We start from the raw sequence: 14,903 nt of genomic DNA, 5'->3' as shown, positions 1-14,903 counted from the left end.
CTACGGGTCTCGTATCGAGTGACTTCGGGTCTTACGAAAGGAATGTCACCGGCACAGTCAGAGCCGCTTGCCGATACTTTCCTGCTAGCGACACTACCCTTCATGCTGAGTTTCCACCCGGCGAGGTGTCACCGCCGGGCGAACCATAAATCCCCTGTCCAGGCAAACCATAATCCTTATTCCAACCAAACCCTTAAAAAAAGAACACGACAAGTTTAAGACAGCGCGCGTTAGCTTTGATAAGCGCGTTGACAGTGTAGTGACAAATAAAAAGGACACAATGCAGAAGAAACACGACCTTTCGATGCGCTCTATTTATTAATTTTTTTCTCCTGTGTTTTTTTTTTTTTTTTTTTTTTTGTAAAGCAAGAATTGAATATTATCACGTGCACAAACAAATAAATGTAAAAATATAAAAAAAATGTAAAAAAAAAAAACTTCAAGTAACAAGGTCTGACAACTTAATTCTCACTCGGTGTTGACTTGGCGAAAAAAAGAAAAACTCGACTACGTTCTATAATACTTGAAAAAGTCCAGAGTTCTCATCGATACTAGACTTCTCAGAGCCCAGCAAGAGCAAATATTATCACAACTGAAGTGCTGCCCCCCCCCCGCCCCCCCCCCCCCCCAGTGATGCTCCAAGTCTACACTTCATTGTTCGAGAGGCGAAAATATTTCAATAGCTGGAGCAGTGGCGTACCAACTTGTTTTTGAGTGGGGGGGGGGGGGGGGCAAACCCCCCCCCCCCCCCCGCCCCCCCCCCCAGGGCCGGGGTGCGGTGGCGTTGGTATCCCTTGGGCGCCGCAGGCCAGTGTTTGCCCTGCCCAGTGGCGGCTGTTTCAGGGGGGAAGGGGGGGGGGGGGGGGGGGGCAAAACATGTCTTGCCCACCCCCCTCCCCGCACTCTGAGAAAGGGGGGGGGGGGGGGCAGCCCATGAGCTGGAGAGTCAGTGACCTCACCTAAGCCCTACCACGCAACCCTGCTGCACAAAAAGGCAGTGCCCATTAAAGAAATGCGTTGGAAAATGCGGTGCTTGACGCGGTATAAAGGAGTGAAAAACTGCTGCCTAATTCCTTAGTCAGATATGATGTGACAGTTTATGGTTGCAATATTTCGCTCACATAATAAATTGCAACATTAAAAAATAATAATAATAAAAAGGTACGACTTTTTGCGTGTTTCTTGATTTATGCCGACGTGATACTTTCCCCACTGCTTTTCCAAAGCTGTCCGCGCAGCATGTCGCCCAAGCTGCTTTGGCTTGGGATGCTCTTTGCCCTGACAACCACACACACAAAAAAAGCAAATATAATACCAAAAAAAAAAAAAGAAAGAAAAAAAAAGAAAAAGGATGAATAAAAACAATGATAAAATTTTATCGCTGCTCCGTGCTTCGCTTCCGCGGCACGCAGTATCCGAGTGGAAAGGAAACAAAATGGACAAACAAACAAACAAAAACTAAGCACGCGGCGCTTCAGTAAATACTTCCGGTTTTTGTCTTAAAATTTTTAATTTTTACTATAATACCTAAAGTTGGTTCATCAGCACGTTTGGATTATGCGGAAACCTAGTAGGGCGGAAGACGTTGTTCGATCGATTACTATGCTATTTTTAGTTATATTCATTAATTGAACCGATGCAAGATATGGCGAAGTTGAACGATAACTTCGGTATTTTTGTTTTCCTTAATTAAATTATATGAAAAAAAGAAACAAAAAACAGATACGAGGAAGAGATGAAAGATAGCGTCGAAGTTCGATGGCCTGTGGCGGCCACTCTGACAAGACGATTTGCTTTCCGACGCTTTATCGGAGAATCGAAGGCATTAATGAAGTGCATTATTATCCTTTCTTTCGAGATCTCGACTTCCAACCTCATATCTCCAATCAACCGCTTCCTTCTACATGCGTGCATTTTCTTTCTTTTTTTTTTTTCTTTCTTCGTTATCGAGGCATACCAGTAAACCGTGCCATCGTCTCACGCAGATCAACCAGTAAAAGACACGTCACTATCAAAGTCGCGTCGTCCAGAGAAAAAGAAAACATTACGCCACACCCCGCTCTAAATAAATAAATAAATAAAAAAATAAATAAAAGACGAATCTACTACAAGGACAAAGCCTTTTCGAATGGGAGGAAGGATGGGGAAGAAGCGAGTCGGAGAGAACAACTCACTCGTCGTGTGACGAAGACGACGACAGAGCGTTACTACGGGCGGCGCGCACGCAGTTCAGAGACCTTTGGGAAAAAAAGTCCTGGGCCTCCGCAACAGCAGCAGCAGCAGCCGCGTGCGAAGAATTTTTCGTGTCAACTTCCCTTTTCGTTTTATGCTTTACAGCAGCAGAAGCGGCGGCTTTAGACAACGTTGTGATGCCGTTTTTTTTTTTTTTTTTTTCGTGAGACCGAAGCCGAGCACTTGTAGTAACCACGCTGGCGGCGTTTAGCGACCCGGCAAATAAAACAAAATATAGGATACAGCTGCACATTAGTCAGACCTTGCGAGCTACTAAATGGCTTGTTCCGAAGGCTCGGCTTTTTGTAACAGCTTCGGGAAAGGAGACAACGCTAACAGTAAGCTTCAAGTTCTACGGGATAGGATAGGGCGAACCAGTTTCAGTCGACCCTTTTTCAAACGTTTAAACGAGCGACGCTGGCGAAAGCACTCTCCAATGCAAAATAAACTGCAAAAAGCAAAAAAAAAAAAAAAAAAAAAACGCGCGAGATAAAGCAAATCCGACTTGATAACCCTCTTCATTCATGAATTATAAACTCTACGCTGCTGGGGTGGTGTGCGGCTACGGGCCAACTTCGTGTCCGTGTTGTTCACGCAGCTGGCGCGCCGCTGTACAACGATCCGTACGTTGGATGGAGACTTCCGGACCATGTAAAAGTTGGGGAATAACCGGGGGTACGAATCAAACTGTACCGAGACGCCAGCGTCCCGCGAGGGGGGAGTCAAAACCATATTTCGGCGCGAATTACGTTCACTGTGCGTACCTCGTCGGTCCCGCTTTCGCGGAGACGACCTCTGACAAACGATTAGGGCATGTAAAGAGTGTGTTTGGCGAGCGTCCGGTAGACAGGTGTTGCGCAGATTAGGGTAGCAGCCAAGCACAGACGCGTACGGTATTTCAGCAAATCGGCTTCGAACGGCGCGTCGGCAAAAAACAGGATCATTAAAGAACGATAAGTTCGCGCAATTCTTTTTTCTTCGAAAGCGTGCACGGCTTCTCTTATTAAGGTGTTGTTGTGAAACCAATCTCAGGGGCAGTCTTCCATTTTATTTTTTATCTGCGTGACTTTTATGACGCAGAACGCGCGAGCTCGCGCGCAATCATTGATGAAGCAACGCTACATAATGAACAAGACGACCACCGAGATTGCAACGACAACTATTCGCAGCGGGGACGGAAGAAAAATAAAAATGGGCGACCCCTTACCTCGTTAAACGCCATCCTGTTGATGTTAAGAGTCGTGCGGATGCATTGACGAACTTGCACTGCTAGGTTGAAGAGGTCATTCAGCAGAGACACTCGACACAAACACGAACCCACCACCTGAAGCTGGCCGATTTCACTCGGGGGCGAGAAGTCACTCCTCCTATCACACAGACGGCAAATCCAACGTTCCACTCGCGCTGGTTCGGCAAAGAAAAAGCTCGCGCTAAGCGTCTGGACGCGCGTCACTCATTCGACAGCTATTATTGAGTTGATGGGTCTCGCTGACGCGGAATCAAAATAACAGAGCGGAGGGGGAAAAAATTAACATACAAGCGCAAGGATGCCAGGATTGATAAGCCTAACAAATATACGCGATCACCGGCAGTCACGGTTTTGCTATCGTTGCTGGATATGAATGCTTTCGAGTTGATTCCTGCTCTAGTTCGTGAATAATCCGGCGTCTCCAACGCCGCGGTTGAGTGTGCACGCAACTCACGACAGCAAAGCGCTCCACTTCACTCGCGAAATGCACATCGGACCATTTCTACTCCGCACACCGCCATGACAGCGAGTCTCCATTAGGCGGATGAACACAAGCTTAACCGGAAGCGCACGAGAGTTGTGCGTAAACGCGTAAACGGCGTAAACTGCCGGAAACGTTTTCTAGATAAAAAAAGTAATCCTCTTCAAACCTCAAATTGCAATCTTTTGCTCAATATAAAGATACTTTTAATATTGAATAAAACTCAATATATATGTATATGTTTCAATATTTACTCATCATAAAAAACTATATTATTTGCTTGAATGCTTTATGCGACGTCTACCGGTATTTATGCACGACCGGCGACAGGCTGCGGTCGAACGCAAACGTAAACAAACCAGACGTGGACACTGACTTTCCGAAGTCTCAAGTGCGAAGATGAACTTGTCAGCTTTTTCCAGCGACACTTTCGACGCCAAGGAATGGATCAACAACGCCTTCCAAGCACCCGAAGCTCAGGAAAACAAGGAGGCCTACGCTTCGGAGGTAGCCTTCAAGCTGCAGCTCTTCATCCAGGAAATGAACAGCGCTCTGGAAGACACCGCTCAGCAAGTGCAGCAGAACTTGCCCAAGGTACTGCGTGACGTCGAAACGATGCAGCAAGAAGCTGCCCTACTCAAACTCCAGATGGCCGCCGTTCAAAAGGACATCGCGAAAGTGGAGCAGGACTCATCCACGTCCATGAAGACACTCCTAGAACTGGACACCATCAAGCTGCGAATGCTGGAAGCGAACCAGGCACTCAGAGAAGCCGACAACTGGACGACGCTCTCGGCCGACGTCGACCAGGTCTTCCAGAGCGGCGACGTCCAGGCGATCACGGCAAGGCTGGTCGGGCTGCAGACTAGCCTCGAGATACTCGTGGACGTGCCGGACTTCGAGCACCGGTTGCAGAGACTGGAGTCCCTCAAGAACCAGCTCGAAGCCATGTTGAGTACTCAGCTGGTGCAAGCGTTCACTTCGCAGTCGATTGACGCGGCAAAATCGTACGTCAGGATCTTCGGTGACATTCGGAGAATGCCCCAGCTCCTCAAGTACTACCACAATTGCCAAAGGACGACCCTTGTCGAAGCCTGGCGTAAGACCGTCGACAGCGACGCTGATGACATGTTTGTTGACTGGCTAAACAGCTTCCACGACGTTCTCGTGTCCTGGTGGCATGCCCAGATGAGCTGGTGCAACCAAGTTTTCCCGGATCCGCCTGCGGTCTTCGTGCTATCCGACATAGTCGTAGATGCCATCACGAACCTGGAGCCGAACTTGCCCTTTTGCTTTGAAGCCGCCATGAAGTTGCAGAAGACTTCGTCCACGTTCCTGACCGAGGTGCTCCAGATCACCGAACGGCTCTGCAAGAGTCTGGAGCTCTCCATTACCAATGTCAACCCTAACTTCATGGACAGCCCCCATGTCGTGGCCCTGATGAAATCTCTGTTCTCCATGTTTCAGGCTCATCTCGAGGCATATGACAAACTTGAGGAGAAGTGCCTCATAACTCAACTGTCTCTGATTCCAACGCAAAGCGACGACATGATGGATTCGGTCCGCCTCCTCGCAGACTCTGTTGGCAAAGTGTTTGGGTTGGTGAGAGATGCCGAAAAGCGCTGCAGCGTGCTTCTGCACGGTTGCTGCTATCCAGAGTTTCTCAAGGCCGTCAAGGCACTTTTCCGGGCATACTTTGAACGATGCACATTCGTCTTGGCTCAGCTAAAGTCCGTATCTAGACGTGCTGACCTAGACAGTTGGACCATGTTCCAGCATGCGCTCAAGTGCATGCAGACTATAGGAGACATCACCATCCAGCTTGGAGCGTTAGACCGTAGCGTCACGTCAAACATCAAAAGCACTCTTAAGCTTCTCAACGTCCAAGAAAGCCCTTTGTCCGGCTCTGGAAACTTTTCGGAGGAGCAGAAGACTATTCCCAACATCCTTGCCGATTACGTCTCTCTCCTCCTCAGCCCAGTGATGCAGAGGAATCTCAGGGACTTTGCGGCCCAAGCACACCTCGAAGACTTTACAACATTCCCAGAGAGCAGCCGCGCCGTCCACAAGCTCTGTGCCGACTTCAGTAAGTTCACTTTCGATACCGTCTTCGCGGAAGTTCAGAGCCACTTCAACACCGTGCCGTCCCTCAAGGTGTGGGCCCTGGAAAATCCGGGAGGTGCCATTGCTAGGGATTTACCAGCATTCAGCATTTCTCCACTGGAGTACATAACCCAGATCGGGCAGTACCTACTAACCATCCCGCAGCACATTGAACCCTTCATCGTAGAAGAAAATGAAGCACTGGCAATGGCCCTAAAGTACAGCAACCTGCCCCATGTCATAGAGAGCACGAGCACGGACCACGTTGCCGACTACTTGCTTGGCTGCGTCGCTCAGGCCACCATGTACACCTATCTGGACACCGTCATGCAGATTGACCGACTTACGCAACAAGCCTCCGCACAGTTGGCAACGGACATCGGCTACCTGTGCAACGTCCTCGATGACCTCGGCTTGCCACCGCTCGAGAATCTGCAGCAGCTTGCAGCGTTGCTGAAAAGTCCACCTCAGGAGTTTGCGGCTGTGGCTGTCGGGAAGCCAAGCCAGCTGGTTCAGACGGTTAGAATGATGCGAGGAATACGCTGAAGACGTCTGGCCTGTCCCGTGGCTACTGGAAGTGCTGGCTGTAGCTTGGAATCTTCCGAGTATTTAGGTGGGATTTGTTCAGATGTGACTGTGTGTATAAAACAGCTGGAGCTGTTAAAGGGATACTCCACCGATTTTCTGAGCTACCTCAACTAACTATATTTTCTGACTCCCCGGCCTTTAGCCTTTCCGTTATGCTATTTAGCATCGCAAAATTCGTAATAGGTATTGTGAAATCCGCAAATGAAAATGGTGCAAAAACCAATATTTAAATATTCGCGCACTTTTCAGTGCCGTGACGTCAGTGGCAGGCAGGCTTGCCAGTCGAGCAAGTAGTCTAAAAATAGAATATGCCAATCATTTGCTCCGCGCTGGAGCGCGGATACGGGAGCGAGCTTCCAAAGCACTCATTTGACACCAAGAAACTGCTTCAAATCTGTTGGGAACAACTTCTGTAGTCCAAAAAGTTAACCTCTGCCTTCCACTGACGTCACTTTGTTGTTGTTGCCAGTAGAGACTTTCAGTTTGAAAAACATGGTGAAGACCAAAACTGCAAATTCAATAACTTCGCGAAAAAACAATATTTTTTTGACCTAATATTTGGGATACTATTTTAGCAATGTTTGTTGGTTAGTTTAGCAAAATTTCAAGCAAATCGGAGACAATGAAAAAACCGGTGGAGTACCCCTTAAAAAACATCATCTGTTTGTTAAACTCATTGTGGGGCGAGCCTTTACACACGCACCCGTGGGCTGCAGTTACTGAAATACCGGTCTGTGAAATTTGTATGTCAGTAACTACAGCCTTCCAGTGCATCGTATGGGCATATCTGTGCTTTCTTAAAAGGAAGCTGAACCACTTTTCAAGAAATGAGTTGGGAGTGGTTTCTTTTTTCTTTTGTCCCATGAATTTGGTTATTGCACTAGGGCAGAAGTAAACATAAAACCACATTTATTATTAAAAATACATGTAGCAATTGCCGAAGGGCATGAGGCGATTCTCTCTGCTGCTTGTTGTCTGCTCAAAATATTGTGACGTCATCGTCGGCATACCCGAGCCAACTTGGTGGCCAGCGAGGGTCGTCTGACCCCACCAATGACATAATTTCTGCTAGATTTTCTGTCTGCTCTCGTGCCCTCCTACGCCCGACACGGCTCAACGGGCGGGACTACGTAAAAATTTGTTTGCAATTGCAACGCTCCTACCAATAAGGTTAAAAGAAAACTTTACGCATAATATTTAAGGTGCCCACTTTAGAACTTCTGTCGTTTTCTTTCGAATTTAAGAACCTCTTTAGGAGGTCCCTTTAAAGCACCAATGATATATTCCTGCACAATGTGCTGCATTGCACAAGAAAGATCTGGCATTTCAGAATGGCCGAGGCAATTTTTATTTCTAATGTGGCTCGCCTTCGAAAGAAAAATGGTAAGAACCGAACCTGCACCTGAAAAGATTTTGACGCTAGACAACAAAAAACGGCCAATTCACCCTCCTCAGAAAGTTCAGATTGTGCAAGCCTGTCAGGTAGAAACTAGACCCCTCCATTTATAGCTGCAAAGAAAAACAATACAATACAACGGTGTTGACTATGCAGCTAAAAAAAAAGATCCACTCTCCTTAAAGGGCCCCCGAGAAGAGAAAAAAAGTTTTATTTAAGTAGTCTGGTTGGGACATGCATGTCAAAAAACTAATTTTATGCGAAAAAAGAAATTTTTGAGTTTTTTTGGGCGCGAGACATGATTAAAGAAATTTTTGAGTTTTTTAGGGCGCGAGACTTGATTAAGTTGGTAGTCACCTCCATTCCACTTGCTTTCTCTCGGCATTTCGGACATTTGGAGGAGAAGTGGATTGACTTTGCCTTCCCGTTGAGGTGGAAAGAGCGAAAGACCATCTCATTAAGGTTGGAAGAGTGAATGACCATTCCGTGACGTCATGGACTTTGCGCGAAGAATTTCAAATAAATCTTGCGCCTCAATATTGCTACAAAAAAAAAAAAAAAGTGTTGCGCAAAATATATTTATTTTGACACGCATCTTTAAAAAAAAAAGATTCCTTTTCAGAGGCCTTTTAAACATGTCAGCATATTCTGTAAAAACCTCATGAGGCACCTCGGACTTCGGCGCACATATGTGTGTGCACAATCAAAGATACGGACGAAACGCGCAAATTATTAATTATTTTATTTTTGATTAGATGTGACCGCACAACAGGTCCACGAAATTGCCAAACGAGCCGTGGTCAAACATACGGTGGGACATATGGTTTGTGAGACACAACACAGCGTTGCAAGGATGTCGTCGGAATTCTGGGGACGCGCTAGCGGGGCTCTTCGTGGGAAAGCGAACGCCTGCACGGGAGCAGCAACGGTCGCGGCAGACCCCACGTCGGCCCGGCTCGCAGACACAGTCTTGACCTTAGACGAGGCACGTAGCCTACAAGTGATCTTCACGTGCGTGACTAGAAAGAACCTTATCACACTGAAAACTGCAACACTGAGACCTTCTCAACCCATATCACTAGCTCCGCGAGCAGCCATAAAAACCCAGCTCCTCTCACACCTTGCGGATCCAGAAAAAGAAAGGCGATGATGCCCTAAGCTTTGGAATCACCGAGGGAAAGCCATTTAGTTCATTGGAGAACAAACTCTTAAAAAGTAGAACCTCGGCCGTACGTCCGACACCCTGGGAGTTTTTAACCGAAATCCGATATACTCTCGTCTCTAAAACAAACCAGGCAAACACCTCCGAGCCCTTGTCCCGTACTGAGCATAGCTATACTTTCTTTATTTCGGCGGAAACGCAATAAAACCCATTTAATGAATAAGTTAAAAAACGTTCAATCTCCCGACCAGCGAGACTTCACCTTATGTACAAGTGGGCCAGTTCGTTCCATTCCCTCCAGGGACCCCCGACGGACGCAGAAGACGCTGGCAATTGCCTATGGGGCAGTCCTCTCCTCTCTACAACTTATCCCATTCTGTACCATTCAAGCCGTTACTCCGCTGTACATATGGAAAGAGAAAAAAAGTACTGCAACTTAAATTAATCGAACACACATGCATACACGGGCTGTACAATTCGCCCTTCGTCGGGGAAAAGCGGTTTCGACGTTCTTTTCGAGCAGGCGACGGTCCTCTAGGCAGCGGTTTGGGAAGGCCGAAAGAGGGAGAGATCTTGGGCAGACGGGTCAAGTCACTCCTCTAGAGTTTCCCTGGAGGCGTCCGACGGGACGGAATCCACGGAGGACGAAGGTGTCGGGGGACTGAAGTGGGACCACAGCGACGACACCACGGACTTGGCAGACGTCAGCGCCCCTCCTGTGAAGGTGGGAATGGAGGCGGGTGGTACCTTCCGAAATGTCCGGCTCGTGGCGGTGCTTGCTCGCTGAGCGGAACAAGATGTACAATCGTGTTTATATTTATCTAAGCCAACGGTTCTCGAATTTTCAATTTGGAGGTATCCAGGGAACCTTAATGGTCTAGGCACTGGCGGAATAAAGCGGTGCAGAAGCCTACATATCTCGTAAACATTAATGCAGGTGCTAGGGAGCGTTTCACACATAGTTGTGCACCTATAGATGACTCGCATCTTCTAAAATGGTGCTTAAACTGCAAGAACACTTCATTTAGGGACAAAGGAATTTTGAGAGCTTGGGCAAATTGGGTGGCTACCCTGTGGAACCCTTGGGTTCCGAAGAACAGGGTTTGAGAACTCGTGAACTAGGTGATGATGAAGAAGGTACAAAAGTGAGCATGGTAAGTGGCCTGTTCTTTTTTATCTCTTAAACAAAATGCGACGAGGATTCTCAAGTTGTCAAAAACTGGTCGACAAGTTTAGTACCGATGGATCGAGGGCAGTGCTTGGATGCTTACCGACCACCTTGCCCGTCGTTTGGGCCACGACACGTCCCGTGGACACCACAGCCTGGTTGATCTTGCGGCCCCTCTCCGAGCTCTGGATGGAGCTTTAGAGGAGAAAAAGGTTCCAGATTCTGTACCTGGCATCAACCATTTTGGGCTACGTTGTCAAGGCTAGCATTGCTTGCATAGAGCTGCAGCCCTGCACATTACGAGAGCATGTGGATTCGTCTTGCGCTTCATTTGTACACACTCTCGTGCGAAGAAGATGTCAAACTTAGCCATGGGCTCGTGGAAGTTTTTTCGACGGTGTTGAAGCCAGGGTGTCGAACCGGAACCGAACCGAACCGAAAACCGGAACAGAACCGTTATTTTTAGCCGAACCGGAACTGAACCGAACCGAAATCTTCGCCGCCATCTTGGAACTGAACCGGAACCGAACCAAAAAAAACATAACGGTAAGCGGTTCAAAACGGTTCAAGGTAATATTTTTTTTTCTTCTTTGCTAGTATCACAAAATGAACACATGGGAATAAACAATTGGCGGCTGTATTTCTATCTGTTGATCGAATCGTCATATACATAATTGCAACGTATGATAAATTGTGGGTTTTCATGGCGCCTTTGTTGGCACTATGATTAACCATGTGTCAAGTTGTCACGTGACGTCATGGTGTCAATACATGTTGTCAAGTAATGTCACGTGGCCTCGTGACGTCACGTAACTCACTGCGTTAAATCGATGTAATTTGAGGAAGTCACTAGATGTATTAACCTTGTTGACAGCATGACGCAACATGACATCACGATTTCGCACCGAGAGTCACGTGACACCGTGACGTAAGCGATTGTCATAACCCCTAGTCGAGTGCTCGGGTTCATGACAATCAACATGGCCAAACAATCGGGTATCGGCTCATGTCAATTAGATATGATAATCAATCGCCCAACACTAGCAATATCTGAAGCTCAGCCCAAGCTTTTGCTTTGCAAACCCTTGCAGCCTAGGGCATGACTGTGATGAACACTGGCGGTATATAATTATGGTCAGATCACGTGGCCGCTTGTTCAAATTGCGAGTTGAGGAGATATCGACAGCTGTCTCTGTCCTTTATTTTTTCTGCATCTGTTATTAGGGGAAAACTAATGGATGTTTCCGCAACCTATCAACGTCACGGGTTATTTCTTAACACTATTTATTGAAAGTACAAAAAAAAATGTTGCAAGACATATTTTACAATATTGAGGCATTGAAACACTTTTTCGTTGTTGCTGAAGTATATCCGAAAGATGTCCCTGAGAATAGAAGTTTTGAAATGACTAAATGCGACCTATTAATATGACGTTACATAGAACTACACGTGTGTACGGAAGGAATATCTAAAAAAAGAAGATATTTTAGTGACGTGAGAGGAGCAGCCGAACGTTGGCAGTCGCTGTAAGTCTCACACGAGCGTCGTTCTCAAGTTATTGCCCAAGTTTCGACCCCCTCTGTATTTTGCTTAAAAGAGCTATAGAAATATTTCTATACATTACTAAATACTACTCAGGATCAGTCCCGAACGTTAATAACTGATTGAGCTTGGCTTTGCTCTTTTTTCTAGGCAATGGTAGTCGCCGAAAAAATTAGAGAAATATGAGCATCGTTCATCCCCTCAACTCGGAGCCAGAAGCGGCCACGTGGCCTGGTGCCTGTCTTATGCCGCCAACGTTAATCATACCCCCGCGCTGGAGTTTTAAAGGAAGAAAACGCGTGCTGAAGCTCCAGGCATTGTTAGAGTTCGGCTATTCTCATCACCACAGTGGTTGGACACGAGCCACTACCCAAGTGTCCGCCGAGGCATTGATTGTTACGAGCCGATGTACGGTGCTCACGCAGTTCTCCTGCCCAAACCATGAGTCGCGCTCGACTGTCGACAAGCGGGTGGTTTTGATCCCACAATTACGACATCAATCTTTGAGAAGGCAAGACTAAAAGAAATAGTCTCGTTCAATCCTCGCAATTTCACCGCGACAAAGAAGCTTCTGAATCAGTGGCGCCCTTTGCGAGTACACTTGGACCAGGGGACCAGTATACCTCGGAAAAGTCATGGACGTTCCAACCCGATATCGTTTCATGACGCCTTTAAACTTCACGGGGTGCAAAATAAAAGCAATGAAAGGTTGCGGTTAACAAGTGTCAAATAAAATTGTCGAATTAACAGACACAAACGAAGGAGGCATTTCCTCAGGAATACTTTCAGCTTTTGCACTCTGGTGAAGAAGGAAGGCCAGAAATGCTGTACTATGGTGGGGATGAAGTAATGACCGGCCGCAAGTCGGCAAGCCAGACTGGAAAGGCTGGAGGGGTTGCCGCCATTTATGAGCGACGGTGGCAACCAAACAACTGGCAAGCCGGCTGTCTGGTTGCCGTCGCCATTTATAGATGGCGGTAACGCATGACTAGCCCTTAACAGCACCGCTGTATAAAGAAGTGCGTCTGTGTGTGGGGCCCGGGGGGGGGGGGGGGGGGGGGGGTAGTTTTAGAAACATACTGTGTTGTAAAGGTTCTTCTTCCCTGCATCTTTGGCGCAGACCAAAAAGTGTGATCCCGGAAACTACTTTGATTGGAAAAGCGCTCTTGCCAAAAAGCATGTTTTTGTCGTGCCAGACGCTGGCGCCGTTCCTCACGACGATGCACTAAGAATAATAATACTAGCCTTTCAAATACTTTGCTTTCACTGAGCTTGCACCTCCTGCAGCGTGCCTTTTGCACCGTCGAATTCAACTTTCTCAGCAAGAAGGAATCAGAATGACTACCAGCCTGTAGTGTGATAACGTCACGTGCATACCATGCTAAATAGTTCAGCTTTCTGGTGAAATATGATGTTCGCAACACTAGCCATAGATGTCCTAATTGTAAATTTGTGAAGTATTTATAGCAGTCTCGCGATGAGATATGGCAGCCTAGAGAAATGTTAGAATGCATGACTATTCTAGCATAGTGCTGTAAAGTGAGGGCCCAAAACAAGTGCAGGTAAAACCGAATATAACATTCGCCTCCCGAGGCAGTATTTCGGAAGTTTCGAGCTCATGCAAGCTGATGAAATGTAATATACTAAGATTTCAAGAATCTTTGACTGTCCTTCGCGCTATATATTTATGTAAAATCATGAATATCATTGCGTGCACCTTTACGCATCTCTTTTTGCAGTAAGGCGTTCTGGAAGGGATTATTTGAAAAACATAACATTAATTATATATCTTTTTGAACATTTCGTGTATTTGACTTCCATTTCATCATGTGAGCATAGAGTCCTTTTTAGCGTACCCTGCAACGCGATGTTTCACACTGCAATCAGCAAACAGAAAAACGCTTTTACGTAGACTCCACAGCTCGCGTAGTTTCGAGTATCGTCCTTCCGCGTCGGTCCCAAGCGGTTATGTGAACTTTATAAAGTAAATTTTTTTTTTATCAATATAAAATATATTTAATTACTAATTAAATATTTGGCAACATAAATAGAGGGCCGACCACTCTAAAGCAATGCCCCCTAAATTATTTGAAAGCGGTTCTGCCAATCTTTTCCGGCGTTTTTATCCTCGACAGGCAAGTGGTATGGGACGGCCTTACATACATTTCTGATTTTCAAGCTAAGTTAAATAACTATGTGCTCCTCGCACATATAACTTCTCAAACATATAGAAGTCTGTTATTGTCTTTTTTATCTGGTGAACATTAGTTTTATGTGCCTGTGGGCTGGACGAAAAGAAAGTAAACAGGGGCGCGCGGTGGAACTATGATGATTACGCACGCAAACCGTTAGAAAGTGTCCAATTAAGTAGCTGCCTTGTTGAGTAGAACGTGAAATACTACTTCGTATTACTAAACAAAAAAGAATTTTGAAGGACGCTTAAGCTTCACTTTTAAAAGTGGAACGCGATCGCGTCAACGGGCCTCGTTTGCATTGCATTCTCATTTGCCGCGCAAGCGTGCCTCGCGTGGTCTATTGAAAAGCGTCTGACTCGCAACTAAAGGGTTGTGGGTTCGAATCCTGCCTAAAATATTTAATTTTTTCTTTAAGGCAAAGGAATTACTTTCAAAAGTGAAATCACTTGAAACATACGGTGACCTTTATTTTGCATTACATATCATGTTTTAATCACCCTCATTCCACGCGTGATGTCACGTTTCACGTAAGCATTGGGGGTTGTTTGAAATTCTTGCGCTAAGGTATGTAGCTCTGACGTCATGAACCTATCGACCAATCAGGATTTTCCAGTCACGCCACCGACATCGGTTTTTCTGCGACATGAGCTCGTTAACGCTATTGTGTTAAAATCATCCATTAGCAAGGGTGATGCTCATTTGCAAATTAAATTGTCCGGCATCTTGTCAACAACTAACCTCAACAGCCAGGCTATGCCAGCTTATTCTGTATAAGAAAATGTTCACT

The 14,903-nt window shown here is 46.4% G+C and overlaps 3 protein-coding genes across 3 annotated transcripts in view; 1 reads left to right on the top strand and 2 right to left on the bottom strand.

Moving 5' to 3' along the window:
- The window catches only part of LOC8035694 (serine/threonine-protein kinase 26), a 135,165-nt gene extending 131,114 nt beyond the window's left edge, over positions 1-4,051 (bottom strand). Inside the window, exon 1 of the mRNA XM_042294084.1 lies at positions 3,440-4,051. Within this exon, the coding sequence (XP_042150018.1) occupies positions 3,440-3,454 (15 nt within the window). The 5' untranslated portion in view covers positions 3,455-4,051. The remainder of the gene's footprint in view (positions 1-3,439) is intronic.
- A 215-nt stretch (positions 4,052-4,266) lies between these two features.
- LOC8034139 (conserved oligomeric Golgi complex subunit 7) lies at positions 4,267-8,604 on the top strand. Its single transcript, XM_002407934.5, has one exon. The coding sequence runs from the start codon at positions 4,362-4,364 to the stop codon at positions 6,609-6,611; it is 2,250 nt and encodes a 749-aa protein (XP_002407978.4). The 5' UTR covers positions 4,267-4,361; the 3' UTR covers positions 6,612-8,604.
- A 170-nt stretch (positions 8,605-8,774) lies between these two features.
- LOC8034134 (late secretory pathway protein AVL9 homolog) overlaps positions 8,775-14,903 on the bottom strand; it is a 31,474-nt gene continuing 25,345 nt past the window's right edge. Inside the window, exons 16-17 of the mRNA XM_029984260.4 lie at positions 10,483-10,574; positions 8,775-9,927 (exon numbers count right to left, since the gene is read on the bottom strand). Coding sequence (XP_029840120.3) covers positions 9,803-9,927; positions 10,483-10,574 — 217 coding nt within the window. The 3' untranslated portion in view covers positions 8,775-9,802. The remainder of the gene's footprint in view (positions 9,928-10,482; positions 10,575-14,903) is intronic.

Source organism: Ixodes scapularis, unplaced genomic scaffold (assembly GCF_016920785.2).
Source record: "Ixodes scapularis isolate PalLabHiFi unplaced genomic scaffold, ASM1692078v2 PGA_scaffold5__190_contigs__length_132052651, whole genome shotgun sequence".
Taxonomy (NCBI): domain Eukaryota; kingdom Metazoa; phylum Arthropoda; class Arachnida; order Ixodida; family Ixodidae; genus Ixodes; species Ixodes scapularis.
This window is presented reverse-complemented; position numbering and strand designations above follow the sequence as displayed.

Coding starts and splice junctions, on each gene's coding strand:
- LOC8034139 (XM_002407934.5), top strand. CDS start 4,362: ATGAACTTGTCAGCTTTTTCCAGCGACACTTTCGACGCCAAGGAATGG.